The sequence below is a fragment of the Carettochelys insculpta genome, chromosome 3, assembly GCF_033958435.1.
Source record: "Carettochelys insculpta isolate YL-2023 chromosome 3, ASM3395843v1, whole genome shotgun sequence".
Taxonomy (NCBI): Eukaryota; Metazoa; Chordata; order Testudines; family Carettochelyidae; genus Carettochelys; species Carettochelys insculpta.
The window spans coordinates 4,812,714-4,830,408 of record NC_134139.1 but is presented as its reverse complement, the minus strand read 5'-3'; the positions used below and the strand labels follow the sequence as shown (position 1 = coordinate 4,830,408).

General features: G+C 43.6%; 1 protein-coding gene across 2 annotated transcripts in view; it reads right to left on the bottom strand.

Annotated features, from left to right (window-relative positions):
- The window catches only part of NPHP1 (nephrocystin 1), a 49,126-nt gene that overhangs the window by 11,376 nt on the left and 20,055 nt on the right, over window positions 1-17,695 (bottom strand). For both annotated transcript variants that reach the window (XM_074988429.1, XM_074988428.1), the window contains exons 13-16: window positions 16,767-16,877; window positions 11,632-11,714; window positions 6,822-6,898; window positions 4,409-4,508 (exon numbers count right to left, since the gene is read on the bottom strand). In XM_074988429.1, coding sequence (XP_074844530.1) covers window positions 4,409-4,508; window positions 6,822-6,898; window positions 11,632-11,714; window positions 16,767-16,877 — 371 coding nt within the window. The remainder of the gene's footprint in view (window positions 1-4,408; window positions 4,509-6,821; window positions 6,899-11,631; window positions 11,715-16,766; window positions 16,878-17,695) is intronic.

The following is a 17,695-nucleotide window of genomic DNA, read 5'->3' as shown; positions in this document are numbered from 1 at the left end:
TGTGATGATGTCACTGGTGTAGATATGAGAGCAGAGTTGGCAGTGAGCATTGTTGCAGGGGCTCTACAAGACCTTTACCAAGCTTTCCTCAAACTACAATACCCACCTAAGGAAGTGAGGAAACAGACTGATAGAGCCAGACGGGTACCCAGAAGCTACCTGCTACAAGACAGGCCTCGCAAGGAAAACAAGAGACCACGACTGACCATCACATACAGCCCCCACCTAAGGCCTCTCCAGCGCATCATCAGTGATCTGCAACCCATCCTGAACAATGATCTTTCACTCTCACAGACCTTGGGAGGCAGGCCTGTCCTCGCCTACAGACAGCCTGCCAACCTTAAACAAATCCTCACCAACCACTACAAATCACAAACGAGTGACTCTAGGCCTGGAACCAGCCCTTGCAACAATCGTCGCTGCCAACTCTGCTCTTATATCTACACCAGTGACATCATCACAGGACCTAACATCAACTATACCATCAGGGGCTCCTTTACCTGCACATCTACTAATATAATTTATGCCATCATGTGGCAGCAGTGCCCCACTGCAATTTCCTACTCTGGCTGTTAATGTCTCCCCATTAGACAGTGACAAAGGCTCACGTCCCCCTGTCTGATCTGACTTGTTTTTTCCTCTTTTGATAAGTACTGTTGATACTGGGCCATTTCCACCTTGCTGAATAGGCCTTGTCAGCTCTGGCTCTCCCTTTTACTGGGACCCCACTCTTTAAATACCCCTCTGAAATCACCCCCCCACTCATGCATCTGATGAGGAGGGTGTTTGCCCACGAAAGCTTATGCTCCAAAATATCTGTTAGTTTATAAGGTGCCACAAGACTTCTTGTTGTTCTCAAATATACAGACTAACACAGCTACCTCTCTGATACATATCATTTCAAATTTTATCTGGTAGCAACATATTTAAACCCTACATAGGAGATATTTGGAGAGAGGACATTGTTCTTTAAAGGGTCTACATTACATCTACACTGCAAGCTAAATTCGAATTTATTAATATCAATTTTGTAATACTGAATTTTATAAATTTGAATTTGACTATCCTCACCTCCTCAAGAGCTCATCACAAAGTCGACTTATTGCTGTCACTCTCAATCGGCTAATAGCGACTGTTGCAGCAGTGCATTGTAGGAACCTATCTCACAGTTCCCTCATTACCATAGCACTCTGGTATTTTTGCTGGTATTTGACATCATCTTCCCACACCGCATTGCCCTCATTCTCCTCCCGTGGTAAGCAAACATCCATTGTTCCAGGTGGAAGGAAGGAAAACTAGCGCATCAACAAAGATCACCAAATGCACAGAAATCTCTTTCTTTTAGAACTGAATTGCTTTTGAAAACAGTAGCTGTAACTGAATTATGAAAGATTTTTTGAAAAACAGCTTGTGTGCATCATCTCAACTGGCTTCCCTCTTCACTACGCAGACATTGCCAACTTGGAGAATGGGGCTCGCCAAATTTCATTGCCATTGTGGGGCGGTTTGGTATCTGGGAGATTGAATGGCCAGTTGACATGGTCCCCAAAAATCTTTTTGGCCGTAATGTGCAGGGTCCGTGGCTCAAGGGCCACTTGAACTGTTCCCCCAGGTGGCAGCCAGGCCCCACAATTCATAGCTGCTGGGGGAGATTCCTCCCCCAGTGGTTGCAGGCCCCCAAAAATCTTTCCCATCCTTGGAGCTCTAACTGCCTGCAAGCCAGGACATGGTGCTGCCTGGCAGCATGGTCAGCACCAAATGGCAGACACATCCTTTTATTGTGATGGAGGCTAGCCATGTGATGTGGTTGAACGCAGGAAAGACCCTGACCCTGTGACGCCTGTGGCAGAGGGAGAGGTGAAAGTGCATGCTTGTAAACCGCTGAGAAGTTTCTCATCCTCTTATGCAGGCATGACCCCCACAACAGCCTTGCTGACACATGGTATGGTGGGGCAGCAGCTGGTGCCAGGCAGCAAAGAAAAAAGCACTAAGTGCTCAGCTAGCAGAGGTAGAGACAGAACCACAAATTCTGTGTTGGGGCTATTTGTAATGGGTAGATATGTTCACAGTGCTAACAGCACAGAATCAGCCTCTCACACAAACATGACCCCACAGCCACAGGATTCCTGGTCCCAAATTAAAATTCATGGTCTTCCTGTTACCTAACTCCTGCACAACTGAGCTGTGTCTACACGTGCACGCTACTTCGAAGTAGCGGCACTAACTTCGAAATAGTGCCCGTCGCGCCTACACGCGTCGGGCGCTATTTCGAAGTTAACTTCGACGTTAGGCAGCGAGACGTCGAAGTCGTTAACCTCATGAGGGGATCGGAATAGCGCCCTACTTCAACGTTCAACGTCGAAGTAGGGACCGTGTAGACGATCCGCGTCCCGCAACGTCGAAATTGCTGGGTCCTCCATGGCGGCCATCAGCTGGGGGGTTGAGAGATGCTCTCTCTCCAGCCCCTGCGGGGCTGTATGGTCACCGTGGGCAGCAGCCCTTAGCCCAGGGCTTCTGGCTGCTTCTGCGGCAGCTGGGGATCCATGCTGCAGGCACAGGGTCTGCAACCAGTTGTCAGCTCTGTGTATCTTGTGTTGTTTAGTGCAACTGTGTCTGGGAGGGGCCCTTTAAGGGAGCGGCTTGCTGTTGAGTCCGCCCTGTGACCCTGTCTGCAGCTGTGCCTGGCACCCTTATTTCGATGTGTGCTACTTTGGCGTGTAGACGTACCCTCGCAGCGCCTATTTCGATGTGGTGCCGCGCAACGTCGAAGTTGAACATCGATGTTGCCAGCCCTGGAGGATGTGTAGATGCTATTCATCGAAATAGCCTATTTCGATGTTGGCTTCACGTGTAGACGTAGCCCTGGAGAGCAGCAGCCAGAGTGGAGCACTGTGTGGCATGGTGGATTACATAAGAAACCTCGATGGAGGCTAATAAATTTGATTTTATGACATGGTGCTTCCACACAGCCCTTTATTCACACTTTTAAATTCAAACTTGACACTACATCCAGCCAATTCCGACAATACAGTGGACCTCTGACTTACGCAGAGGTTGCATTCTTGTGCAATCCCACGCAAATAAAATTTTGCATAACTTGCGGGAGCCAGGAAACTGACCAGCACAGCACCGATGGGTCTCTTGTGAGGGGTGAGCAGCCAAGAGGCAAGAGCACAAGCGCTGCTCAGTTTCCCCATTCCTCTGAGTGGTGGGTAGCAGGTGCCTGGTCAGTTTCCTGGCTCCCCTGAGTGGCACCAGCACCCCACCACTCAATCGCGTTAACCCAAGACACACGCAACCTGAGTGCGCGTATCTCGGGGTTCTACTGTATTATATCAATATGAGTGTTCCCTAAATCAAACTAATGGTATTTACAGTGAAGACAGTCATGTTGTAATATTGACCTAACTGCCTTTAATTCAAATCTATCTCATAGTGTAGACATAGCCTCAGTCATTTTCTTATGAAGTCCATGGCAAAATACCCAGCCTACAAAGTGGAGGACCAGGTCATAATTGCCAAATTAGTTTATACAGCAACTGCTGCAATATTGCCAATCTGAATTCAGATGTCACTCTTAAAAAGATGCATACTCTCCTATACAAAGTACAAATAATGTACAAATCTTGAAATAGTAGCCATGTACTTTCTAAAGACCAAAAGAGTACTCCGTGTGCCTGTTTAACTCAGATACATGCCACATGATGATCTTCACCAAAGTACCAAAAAATATTCTCCCGACTTCTGGGCCAGTTCATGGGAATAAGGGGACTTCGAAGTAGGCGGGGTACTCGTTGGGACGAGCCGCGCGGCAGCGAGGCGCATCAATTTCGAAGTGCCGCGGCCGCCCTCATGCTAATGAAGCGCTGAATATGCATTTCAGCACTTCATTAGTAAACTTCGAAATGGCCATTTGGCTGACCATTTCGAAGTTTGGGGCTACTGTAGACGTAGCCATTCAGTTCTTGAGGGGAACATACCTAATGTCAATGGTCACTGTGTTCTACAGAGGTTATACCTTTGGGATAAGCACTCCCTCTACTAGGGGCCTAAAAGGAGAAAGGATGTCCTTGTACTTCAGGGAGTAGATGAGGATTCAGGAGACTGGCTTTATTTTGCAGTTCTGGCAGTTTTTCTGTGTGGCTTCAGGGAAGTCACGCCATCTGTCTCATAACAATATTTCCCCACCTCAGAAATTGTGTCATTTGATCAATATTTGTGGAATATGAATTTATATAATTGTGATGGAGCCTAAATACATAGAGAGACGTTTTCTAGAACTAACACCACACCACGGACAATACATGGTGATCAACTTTATCAAATTTACATTAAATAAGACTGATCCACCCAAACAAATGATCATAGACATATCTTCACTTTATTTTTCCCGCTGTAGAACACTTACTTCAGGAAGTCTTTTGATCGTGTGCTTAATGATCTCACTTTCACTAGAAGCTGAGGCTGTTTCTTCAATGTTATCATCTGAAGGAAAACACCACTGCTTGCTTTAAGACAAACAGTTGAAATAAACATCAAAAATGAAAATCAGATATTTTGAAACTAGACTATAATAAAATAAAAAGGCACATTTAAATGTGCACATGGCAAAAATGTAGCTATGTTTCCAAAGCCACTTTTCAAGTATGAAAAGGAAACTTCCTGTAAGTGTCTGGCAAACTGGGTTTATCAAAGCCAAGGAGGAACACTAGGGCCACACTCCTCGTTAATATATATAGACACTGCACCATCTGAACCTGCTTACGGTGAAATTTCATCTACAGCAGGGTAGGATGTGCACAAACACACTACATATTCCATCAAAAGTAACTTAGTTAAGGCTGCTAAGTGCAATTCAAGAAGCAATATGCTATTACGCTAAGCCTTTTGAAAAATAAACAAACCTCAACTATTAAAAAATCATGTATCAGAGAGGTAGCCATGCTAGTCTGTAGCTTTGAGAACAACAAGAAGTCCTGTGGCACCTTATAGACTAACAGATATTTTGGAGCATAACCTTTCATGGGCAAAGACCCGCTTCATCAGATGCATAAAAAAAAATAATCATGGAATGCTTAAGACAAGGAAAAAGAATAACACTAATCTAACCAATTACAACACCAGACTATGTTAGCATCAAATTCACTCAGACACATTAACAGAAGAATGCTCCTAGCTAGCACCCAAACAACTTCTCTATGCCTCTTCATTTGTGATACTATAAAGGGACAGTGTAAAGGAACCTCAACTATACCCTCCTCTGCTAAGGTCTAATTAAAATAATCAAGGTATGGATAGCTTATTTGGGCTGTGTCTACACTAGCCCAAAACTTCGAAATAGCCACGCAAATGGCCATTTCGAAGTTTACTAATGAAGCACTGAAATACATATTCAATGCCTCATTAGAAAGCTGGCAGCCGCAGCATTTCGAAATTGACGCGGCTCACCACCGCACGGCTCGTCCAGACAGGGCTCCTTTTCGAAAGGACCCCGGCAACTTTGAAATCCCCTTATTCCTGTCTGCTGTTAGGAATAAGGGGAATTGGAAGTTGCCGAGGTCCTTTCGAAAAGGAGCCCCATTTGGACGAGCCACACGGCAGTGAGCCGCATCAATTTCGAAGTGCCGTGGCTGCCAGCATTCTAATGAGGCTTTGAATATGTATTTCAGCGCTTCATTAGTAAACTTCGAAATGGCCATTTGCATGGCCATTTTGAAGTTTTGGGCTAGTGTAGACAGAGCCTTGGAAAGTTGTTAGGAAAAAAAAAGTTTGACATTTGTTTGCAGTAACCACATTTTGGTGTGAACTGAATCCAAGTCTGAATAAAGTAGGGTATCAGAGTGGCAATAAAAACTTCTGTCATCTTGACATACATTTCTTTTATTTCAAGTCTCTTTCTGCTTGTCTCCATTTGAACAACATAACTGTAGATATTATACATAATGGTGGTAATTCATTGGCACAAAATGAAGGTCAATAGCACGTTCCAAATAAAGTCAATTTCATCAATGTTTGTCACATAAAATTGTTTATGAGCTCATGACTATTCTTCTTCCTGTCCCTGCAATCTGCCACAAGAGAAGTGAATGTCAAGCACAGTTCCATGGTCTCCTAAGAACTTCAGAGGATTTATAAGCTTGCAAGATTGCAAAAGGGAGTATCCAATTCTTGTGTCATTGCATGTTTGTAAGGTACATGTAAAACTGTACCTCTTTGTAAAATAACAAGCAGTCACATAGCACCTTAAAGGCTAACAAATTTATCAGGTAATGAGCTTTCGTGGGTAAGACCCACTTCCTCAGATAATCAGACTAGTCCAATAATCTGAGGAAGTAGGCCTTACCCATGAAAGCACATTACCTAATAAATTTCTTCAACTGTGTCTACACTTGCACTCCTCTTCCAAAAGAGACATGCAAATGAAAGAAACTGAAAATGCAAACAAAGCACTGATTTATATATTGGGTGACTCATTTGCATATTCTCCTTTCAAAGGAATTTCTTTTGAAAGAAAAAAAGTAGTGTAGCTGGGGCTTTTCAAAAATAAATCCCATCTTCAAAAGAACCCATCTTCCTATTTTGTTTCATTTAGTTTCAAAAGAGCCCCGTCTACACTGCTTTTTTTACTTCAAAAGTTCTTTCAAAAGGAGACTATGCAAATGAGGCACCAGATATGTAAGTCAGTGCTTCCTTTGCATTTTCAATTTCCTTCATTTGCATGCCTCTTTCAAAAGAGGAATGCAAGGGTAGACACAGCTTTAGTCTTTAAGGTGCTACATGGCTGCTTGTTATAACACAGCCATCCCTCAGGGACTACATACCTCTTCTTGAGATTGATGGGTCCACCTCAATACCTCTCTCGTAGGGTGTGCCACCATTCAGAAGAAGCTCATATGTCCTGTAAAGAAACATTTTAAAAAACAAAATTAGTGGGAAATGAAATCAATAGGATCACTTGTCTTTGAAAATAAAGCAAAAATCTCCAAGTGTTTGTACTATTCTTTTAATAAGAGCTGCTTTTGCTTAATCACTTACAATAGGTGAAACTCAAGAAAAAAGCCTGAGGCTCTTCTCTTTTACTGTAACAAAGTAGTCACGTTTCAGAATAAATAGCAGCTACAATTCCCTTAACTGACTCCCAACAGCTTTGTTTAAAATGAAATATAAACACAAAATTCATCATGTTTTCATTCCCCACAAACCTGTATTTCTGCAGTCTGAACAAATATCTCTTCTCACTCACATATTCACAAATTGCAGTCTTCACTTTATATCAATTGCATTCATTCACTCAACGCAACCACCACAGGTACTTTATAAAAATACATTTCAACAATGTGAAACATTGTGTTGACAATGCTCAGTCATTCAAAGACAACATTTGTATTGGACAAGTCTAGACTCAACTTTCTGATATTTTTCAGGTTTCAATAAATTTGGTAACTTAATAGGCACAAGATTTACACACACTTCCTCCTTGATACTTCCACTGTTACTTGAGAAATTTTATAATTTGTACAATAGACCCCCAACTTAAGCGAGGTTCTGTTCCATGCACCCTCGCGTAACCCAGATTTCATGTAAGTGGGATCCGGCTTTCTCCCTGGCAGAACACACATTCTGCAGCCAGGGAAGCAGCAGAAAGGTAAGTCCTGGGGTGGGGAGGGAGTTGGGGAGGGTTAAGCCTGGCGGTGGGTTAAGGGTGCAGCAAGGTGAGGGGTGGAGCTGAGCCAGAGCTGTGTGCAGGGATGGTGAGCCAAGCCGCGGGGGGTTTGAACCAGGGCCACATGTGGGGGATGGGAGGTTGAACTGGGGCATGAGGGGGTTGAGCCGGAGCCACGCGTGACAGGCGGTGAGCCAGAGCCAGGCACGGGGATGGGGGTTGAGCTGGAGCTGTGCGCAGATGGTGAGCTGGCAGGAGTGTTGAAGCAGGGCCGGGGAGGTTGAGCGGGGGCCATACGGAGCTGGGGAGGTTAAGCCAGGGGTGGGGGACAGCAAGTGAAGTGCAATCGGGAATTGTGCATTTCCAGGGTTTACTGCAGGAATCAGGGTCAACCGCATAAAAGTGGGGTCACATACTCTGGGTTCGCATGCGCTAAGACCTTGCTGTATAACTTAAGCCAGATTCCTTAAACCATACTGACTTTAAGCACCAAAGTCAATCTCTTGAATCCAGATGTAATTTAAGAATCTAACCATTAATTCAAGAGTCACACTTTAGCCATCCAAATTTGAAAGTTTTCATCCTGAAGATAAACACGTAGTTTCAACATTCTAGACACTATTAACATCATTGTATTAGCAGCAAGACAGAACCTGAGTCTTATAGAAGGATTGTACACTGAGAGGAAAGAAATGAGAAGAAAATGGTTCTCTCTTGTGTTGTATGCTTTTTATTGTTAAAAGGACTATGGACAGAAAGAACACTAGATTTTTTTTTCCCCACTTCATCTTCTAGCCCATTTTACTCCACTCAAACATAAATATAACTTTTATGGAGACAGGGCACATCAGCAAAATTCTATTATAAATGGTTTGGATCAATTAAGATTTGAGTCAGATCAGACAGACATATTTCAAATAGCTCAGTGTACAATATTATACTTTACAGACCTAGTTAGTAAGTGTGTTATCTCAGAAGCTGCTGACAGAGTGAATATGTAACACATGACCCCAACTTTCAGTTCTAATCCCATTTCATTCAATTATTCCACTAATAAATCCTTTGGCATAACTTGATTCAAAATAGAAGGGATGAGCCCAGGGAGTATAAACCCAAAAGAAATGCCAGTGTCTGAACGTGCCATTAAATTTGATTGGTCATTTTTGCCTTGTCTTCTTTATTGAAGTACCGAAAGAAACAAAACGGTATATTTACAACAGTGCATATTGGGTAATATTATTCATATTGAAGTAAAACCCCGATAAAATGACTTCTCGTCTCACATATCATTTAGGGTTGATGCCATTTTGGAAGGAGAAGAAAGGAATGAGCACCTATATAAGAGGAGGATGAAAAGCGCAAGTCTTGATAATACAACTGAGAGGTGTGTTGGTTTGCATAGTTTTTCCTCTTATAGATTGCTAGTTATTGCTTACTTAGTGCTAACATTTAAATTGATATGATTTATTCTCTTTGTAAAGAGGACTAGCCATAGCACTGGAGTGTGGTGAGCTTATACTACTAGTTCTTAAATTAGAACATTGCACACAAACTAAAACCGAGGTAAAAAACAAAGCACATTGGAGAATGGATGCTTCATATGGTCAAATTACTCAGACAATTAGGACTAATTTGGTTTTTCCCCTCTAAAAGTTGGAACAATTGCATGGAATTGAGATGAATAGCCCATATCAAACATATTTGTGTCTTGTTCCCTTAACCCATTTAAAGAGCTTCAGTAAATTTTCTCCAGCTGTTTATGTTTTTCAGCCATGTCCATCATAATGAGATCTGAGCATCCTGCAACATGTTAAAAACACAATGATCTCCCCAATTCTGCCCCGTTGAACAGGTGGAATAATCTGCTTTTTCAGATTTGCATTCTAGTTCTGCTAGCAGTGAGACTGTGTCACTCCTTGCTTATGGTAGCAAGTTCTATTGTGTTTTTAAACAAATATTACCCTGCAGCATTTTGAAGAACTAAGGGCCTATAAATTATAGCCTGGGGGCCCCTAACCTGGAAAGCAATGATTCTGAAAAGGATTTGGGAGTCCTGGTGGACTATCAGCAGAACACGAGGTCCTGGTGTGATGCTATGGCCAAAAGAGATGTCATCCTGGGATACACAACCAGAGGAATCCAGAGGAGGAGTCCAGAGATTGTTTTTTTCTGTATTTGACACTGCTGTAACTACTGCTGAGATACTGTACGCAGTGCTGGTGCCCACCATTCAAGAATGTTGTCAATAAACTGGAGAGGATTCAAAAAACAAGCCACAAGAAAGATTCAAGGACTAGATAGGGTGCTAGAGCAGTGCTGGGCAACCCTGAATAGTGGTTGGGCTGTATGTGCAGCCCTCTTTCACCACAGTGGGCCATAGCAGCCCAGGGCCCACTGGCAATCTACCTGTAGCCCTGCAGCCCCTCTGTCTGCCTCCTACAAACAGCTGAATTGCGGCATTCCAGCTCTGGGAAGGAAGGGAGAGGAACAGGGATGGCGTGTGAATCAGGTGATTCCTGGCTACTCCCTAAGTGCTGAGAGGGAGAGGCAAGAAAGTGCAGGGCTCCAGTGCCCTGATATGCAAGAGGTGCTGGAGGAGGGGAATAGCCAGGGAGAGCGGCAGACTGCAGGTGGAACCCCAGTGAGCTGCACATGCCCTACAAAACTGCAGGATGCCCACCATTGTGCAAGAGTATCAGGCCCAAAGGGACTTCAGGTCTCTAGTCTGATCTCCAGGATATCACAGGCACCACCCAACACCTGCACACAAAACTCAACAACTGAAATGAGATCAAAGTATTACAGCTCACTGTCTAGCCAAAGATACATGCAAAATGCAAACTGAGCATCAATGGGAATTAAGACATTTGATATTTAATTTCTTCACTTAACCAAAATGTCCCTTTAGTAACCTAAATAAAAACCAATCATTCAGTAAAGGATTTGCAAACTATACTTGTACGCCAGTTTTTGGATACTTAATTCGGAGCTTTTGAAGGGCAGAACAGAGAGGACAAAAACTTTCTGGTGGGAAGTTCCTGCATTACCTGAATATTAGAACCCCAGATCTGATTAACTTTTCTGCAATTAATACATGTGCCTGTAGTAGAGCAGATGCCCCACTTTGGCACAGGAGGGCCTAGAGCAGCCTTGGAGCGACTGCACAGAACCCAGCCAATGGGGAAAGAGCTCATTAAAGGCAAATTAGGTGAGGGCTTGCTGGAGCAGGCCAGATATAAGGGGCTGCACAGCAGAACACAAAGTAGTTTCTCCCTGGAGGACAAAAGGAGAAGGACTGGCTCTGAGAGGCACTTAAAACAGAGCAATGCTGGATAGGGTCAGCAGAGGCTGGGAGAGCACTAGGCTGCTGATTGCCAGACTGGGGCCCTGACACAAAGGGCAGAGAAGTTACTGGGGCTGTGGGGAAGTGGCCCAGGAAGGCAAGCAGTAGAAGAGAGGAGGAGGAGGAGGGCAGTAAGTGGCTTCCGCTAGAGGGTTCTTGGGTCTGACCCCAGGGTAGTAGGCAGACCTGGGTCCCCCCTTCTGAGGATGAGCGTGGCTAAGCCAGACTGCAGCATGCACTTTGAGAAAGGAGTTAGCCTGAGGGCTGCAGTGAGCAACTGAAGCGAGTGATAAAACCAGGAGCTGCCATTCCTCTGAAAGGGCGAAGAGACAGCAGAGCCAAGGCACAGCTAGAGGGCAGTGCCGTGGGTTGGACAAAGGTCCAACTGTGAAGATGGTGGAGAAAGTGTGAGGAGTGGTGGGTGATGCTGCTGAATGAACTAATTCCCAAAGCAGGAGGTGTTGGGGTGGCGAGTGTGATGACCCGTCACAGTGTCTTTATATGGATAATACTTGTGAAATTTCAGCACCAATAACTACAACAAAAATTTGTATATGAAAAATGTAACCAAATGTACAAGTTAAAAGAAGTCCCATCCTCTGACAGGAAAACACAGCCAACTTACTTGGGAGAAACTGGTATTCCACTGGGGTCAAAGAGTTTTAGAAATGCCCATCCACAGCTTAGCTCCCCTCTTTCACCAGTTGACTAGAAAGCAAGAGATGAACAGAACTTCAGTCAGCAAAAACCAGAAAACTTCAGAGATGAAGGACGTTTTGTGGAGCCACAGATAAAATCTCTCTCAAAAAATAGGAAAGGTTCCAGACAGGCCCACTGATCGGAATTCCAGGCCCAAGGGACAGATAATCAATGAGCCCATGCACGACACCCAAGCTATGCCTACACAGACGTGGTCTACCCGACATCTGGGCAGTGCTGCACTGGCTGGTGCTCACTGAGCTGCTGGCACAGCCAGGACTTCCACATGCCTGCCCAGTGGGGTTGCCAATGATCTTATCACACAAACCCAAAGACCCTTGTCATGCTCTTTCTTTGAGACGGCACCCATCCTCACACCAACCCCCTCCCGCCATTGCTCGCTCTCCCCCACTTATACTCAGTTTCCTCAGGCTAGGGAAGGGAATGAGAGTGCAGGAGGGGATGTGGGCTCTGGGAGGGAGTTTTAGTGCAGGACAGGGGTCCAGGCTCTAGGCCAGGACAGAAGATTGGGGTACAAGCTCTGGTCTGGGGTAAGGGGCCAGAGTTGTGGAAGGAGGTGTGGGGTGCCAGCAATGGGAAGGAATTTGGGTGCAGACTCTAGGCTGGGGCAGGGGATTGGGGTATGAGAGGGGTTGATGGAAGGGCAGGGGGAGGGGGCGCTTATGTCAGGTAGATCCTGAAAGCGTCTTTTGCCCTTGTGTTATGTATGTGATTGCATGCAAGCAAAAAGTTAAATACAGATTATGGGCTTGATTTTCAAATTAAGGTTGGGCTGGTATTACAAAACTGTGCAGCTATTACCACAACAGGAAAATATCTGTCCAGTTGTGTGACCAAAAGTTGTCATTAGTCTATGCTGAATTTAAGAACAAACAATTAAAAAAATAACACACCCACAGGCCCTTAAAATTACATCATCAAATAGCCATCATTAGTTACAATGGAGTTGAGGCATAGAATTCATAATAGTAATTTAAGAATTACAAAATGCTACAAAATGTAGTCATTAAAAACAAGCTTTAGAAAACCAGGAAATGCACAGATACAATTAACTTAAGAAAACAAAACACCCACAGCTTGCCTACACAGTGCCAGCATAGCACACTAGGTTAACGTGACTCAGTTAACACAAAGTAGATCAAAGCAGATATCTTTTAGAGCACACCAACAGCAACCACAGTGTAGTTAAGAGTGCAACACATTACTGCACTTCACAAATCTCACTCTTCTGGCATGCTTTGCAGCATTGCGTACACAAGTCCTCTAAAAGAACCTCAGACCAAAGGTCCATCCAGACCAGTATTCTGTTTTCCGACCGTGGCCAATGCCAGGTGCCCCAGAGAGAGTGAACAGAACAGGTAATCACCAAAGTGATCCCTCCTCTGTCAGCCATTTCCAGCCTCTGCAGAGGTAAGGAACACCATTCCTACCCATCCTGGCTCATAGCCATACATGGACCTAACCCCCATGAATTTATCTAATTATTTTTTGAACCCTGTTAAAGTCCCAGTCTTCACAACATCCTCTGGGAAGGATTTCCAAAGGCCTACTGTATGCTACAAGAAGAAAAACTTGTTTGTTATCAAAACAAAAAGCAGTCAAGAAGCACTTTAAAGACTAGCAAAATAATTATTAGGTGAGCTTTCGTGGGACAGACCCACTTCTTCAGCCCATAGTCATACCAGAACAGACTCAATATTTAAAGCACCTGCTATCCACTAATTTCATTTGGAGATCTCTAGTTCTTATGTTATGGGAACAAGTAAATAACTTTTCCTCATTCACTTTTCCTCACAAGTCATGATTTTATACACCTCTGTCATATACCTCCTCAGTCTCCTCTTTTGTAAGTGAAAAGCCCCAGCCTTTTTAATCTCTCTTCATAGGCCACCTTTTCCAAACCCCTAATCATTTTTGTTGTCTTTTTCTGAACTTTTTTCAATGCCACTATATCTTTCTTGAGATGAGGTGACCACATCTGTACACACTATTCAAGATGTGGGCATACCATGGATTTATATAGAGGCAATAAGATATTCTCCATCTTATTCTCTAACCCTTTTTAATTATTTCCACCATTATGTTTTCTGTTTTGACTGATGCTGCACATTGAGTGGATGTTTTCAATGAACTATCCACAGTGATTCCAAGATCTCTCTCTTAAGGGGTAATAAAACAAAAAAGCAGTCATGTAGCACTTTAAAGACTAACAAAATAATTTGTTAGGCGATGAGCTTTCATGGGGTAGACCCACTTCTTCAGATCTATAGCCTTACCAGAACAGACTTAATATATATTAAGCACAGAGGTCCAAACATTTTTAGGAAGGTTGGCAAATCAGAAAAAATTTTGTCAGGGTTGGCATATCAGCTAGAAGAGCAGAGAGGCATGGGTGTGGAGTGGGGAAGTTAAGTGTTAGGTCAAACATCAAAGTATGTCAAAACAAAAAGCAGTCAAGTAGCACTTTAAAGACTAGCAAAATAGTTTATTAGGTGAGCTTTCGTGGGACAGACCCACTTCTTCAGACCACAGCCAGACCAGAACAGACTCAATATTTATTAAAAATATTATATATATTATAAACTATTTTGCTAGTCTTTAAAGTGCTACTTGACTGCTTTTTGTTTTGATAAATGTATAGACTAGCACGGCTTCCTGTTTGTTACTATCAAAGTATGTGAAAGAGTCCTTTTAATGGGTCAGGTAACTGCTGTCCCTTTTCAAACTATGTGTTAATGTGTCAAATTTGAATACGAATGTTAGTTCTGAACATCCTCTCTGTAGACGGTTGTAAAGTCTCTTTTCTCCAGAACACAAACTCTCTATTATGGTGTCTTTGAAAAGTTTCCATGCAGCTTTGAGGTATTTTACTGTTGGCACTGTAGCTTTTAATTTTCTTTAACTAATCTTCTCATTTTTGTACAGGAAAAGAAAAATACATAGTTGTAAAGCCTCCAAACAACCTTTAGTGATTCCTTGACAAAAAGAATTAAATGAAGCTTATCAATCTATAGTAACCATTTTTGCGACACTAGTGATCACAAAACACTAGAATATTTTCCATATAATGGAAGTGTTTCTTGCTTGATAGAGGAAGAGACTGGGATTGAGAAGTCCTGAGTTCTATTCCCAGTTCCATCACTGGCCTGCTGGGTGACCAAGGGGGAAATCACTTTGTTGGTCTGTGCCTCTGTTTCTCCATATGTATAAAATGGAGATGATCACCCTTACCTTCCTAGTAATGTGCTTCGAAATCAACAGATGGGAAGTGAAATGCTAGTGCCAAGTATTATTAAGACCAACAGGGTGGTTGTGTGTCACTTGCATACCCCAGACATCTACGAGCAGAATCAAACCTGGGACCTCTGAAGCTTAGTGCATAAACCTCTTACACATGAGCTAAAATCATCCTCTCTGTAAGTGGTCTCACTGCCGCTACATGGGACAGTAAACCACATCTCACAATGTGTGGCTTACAGTTGCACTAACTCTAGCCCTTGTATAACCATATTCTGTCCACACATACTTAATAAAATTCTGACCAGAATAATATACGGAAGGTCATCATTCATTCCCCATTAGGCCCCTTGAGACTGGCAATGATTAAAAGACACAGAGCTAGTCTATCCATATACCCAATTATTCTGCACATAGAACATGAAATTATAACTGCTACAGGGAAAAAAAAAAATCACAGCTAGTGCAATGACTCAGGAGAGAGGTTCTATATGACCCATGGGGAACTTGCTATAATGGCATAAAGTACTTCTGGACAGGGGAACATGTGATTCTTCTGAACCCCTGTGCATGAACCACCAGAAATAAAAGCTAGAAATCTCTGCTTTCCAGCAGTGTAATTATTTGTTTCATATCTCAGAGTTCATGGGAGCTCATGCCTCGGATAACTAGCTCTCTGCACATCACCTGTTAGCCCCAATTCTCATTAGTCCCAAACAAATCGTACCCACTGGACCTAGAAACCAGTATGTTACACATTTTTTTGAAAGAGTTCACCATTTCATTTTTCAAATTATATGGAAGATTTTTCTTGCACAATTGGATTGTAAGCCAGAGCCGTCCCATCCATAGGACAAACTGGGATGACAACCCCAGGCCCAGTGGCAGCCAGGAGGGATGGAAGGTTATGTGAGGCCAAGGGTCATGTGGCAGAGGTAGCTGAGGGTCACCCGCCTACCCTCCGATCCACACTCATCACACAGGTGGCAGGAGCAGCAGTCTGCTCTGCTGTGCCATTCTGCCCTCCCAGCCTACTGTGTCTCATTTCCCTACAGCGGTGGAAAATGGAGTGCCCCTCAACTTCCCGACACCTGCGAGGTGAAGTGGGCCGGGAGAGTGGTGCAGCAGGGCAGAGCAGGTTGCCGCTCCTGCCACCTGTTTGATGTGTGGTGGGGTAAAAGGGAGGGGAGCCCTTCTGCCACTGCTGCCTAACTTGCAGCCTCATGTAATCCCTGGGCCCCATTTCCTGGGAAAAGGGAGTAAGGGGGCAGGGCAGGTTGCCTTGGGCCCTGCATTTGGGGCATTGGGGGAGGTTGCCCCAAGACCTGGCCCCACCTCAGGACACCCCTCTCGTGAGCTATTAATCCTGCTAAAATTGGAAGGCAATGGGGAAAGCAAGATGAATGAGAAGAAATTGGTCCTTCACAATCTATCAGACTTTTGGAAGACCAATAAAAATGCTTTCAGGAGAAATAAAACCTATTGATGACAAGTGATCAGAAAGACAAAGTGTTCTGATGGCTAAACAAAGAGCAAAAACTACCTTTGTGTTCCTCCACATATGGTAGTGGATGGGGTGCGATGGATGTTTTTCCATTTCTGTGGATAAGAAGACTTCATATTCCACTGCTGTCAACCTAACATTTGACTAGCACTAAAAATCAACTTAAAAGAACCGCAATAAAACCCAGGAAGAATTAAAGAACTACATTTTCTACTGTATTACAATTGATGTTGAGATACTGGAAATAATAATAATAAAACATCCAGTTTTGAAAAATGTATATATCTTTATATACTTACATTGCGAATATAAGTGATGCCAAGTTCAAATAATATACCAATGTCTTGAGCTGAAGAATTGGATCTGACAAAACAGTCACCATCAAGCAAGCTGGGTAAAATGCCTGTTACCTAATAAATTATAACAAAAATAAGATTTGAGGACCGTAGATCTTCATTATTCCAATTTTAAAAAAACCTCCAAAACACACTGAATCTTTTACAGGAGATCTTAGAGTCATTCATTACTCATCAATTTATTTTAACGAAAAAGATTTAATTTAAAGCAAAAATACTGTTTCCGTTCTGTTTTTCCATAAAATGCTGCTAACCTCTAAAAGTAACTTCTTTGGTAAGGGCTGGCTCTCAAAACATTTAAGAGCTAAGAGACGATTTTGCCCACCAGAGAACACAGCCATCCTATAGCAACCCTTTGATGGTGTACAGTGATTCTATACAACGCCAGTTTAGAGCAGATTATCAGGTCATAAACTATGACGGTAGGTAGTCTGTCATGTCCGACGATGACGTTGCGAAGAACCTGTGCGGGAGAATGTTTAAAGTGGTAAAGACGTTGCACAGGGGCAGTTCCACTCTCTCAACCTCAGAAAGCCTGGCTCCAGTGGTATGAAAAGTCACGGCTGGGACTTCCTAGGCTGCAGGGGATGGCCATGCCGTCTTTCGTGCCTTGTCATGCCCTTCACTCTCCACAGAGCGTGGTAGAACCACCTTCCTGGTCGTTGGATCTTGCTGTTGATCTCATCTGCCCAGTCCAACAGGGCCAACTTTGCATGCTGGGATAGACAATTCCCTATCTCACCGCAGGTTTCAGACCTGACAGCTACCCTCACCTGGTTTAGCCCACCTGTCGAGGTGGTTTATCGGGGTGTGGCTGCTGCATGGTACAGTTTCTTGGAGCCGCAGGTCAGAGCTGGGTGCCAGGTGGGGAC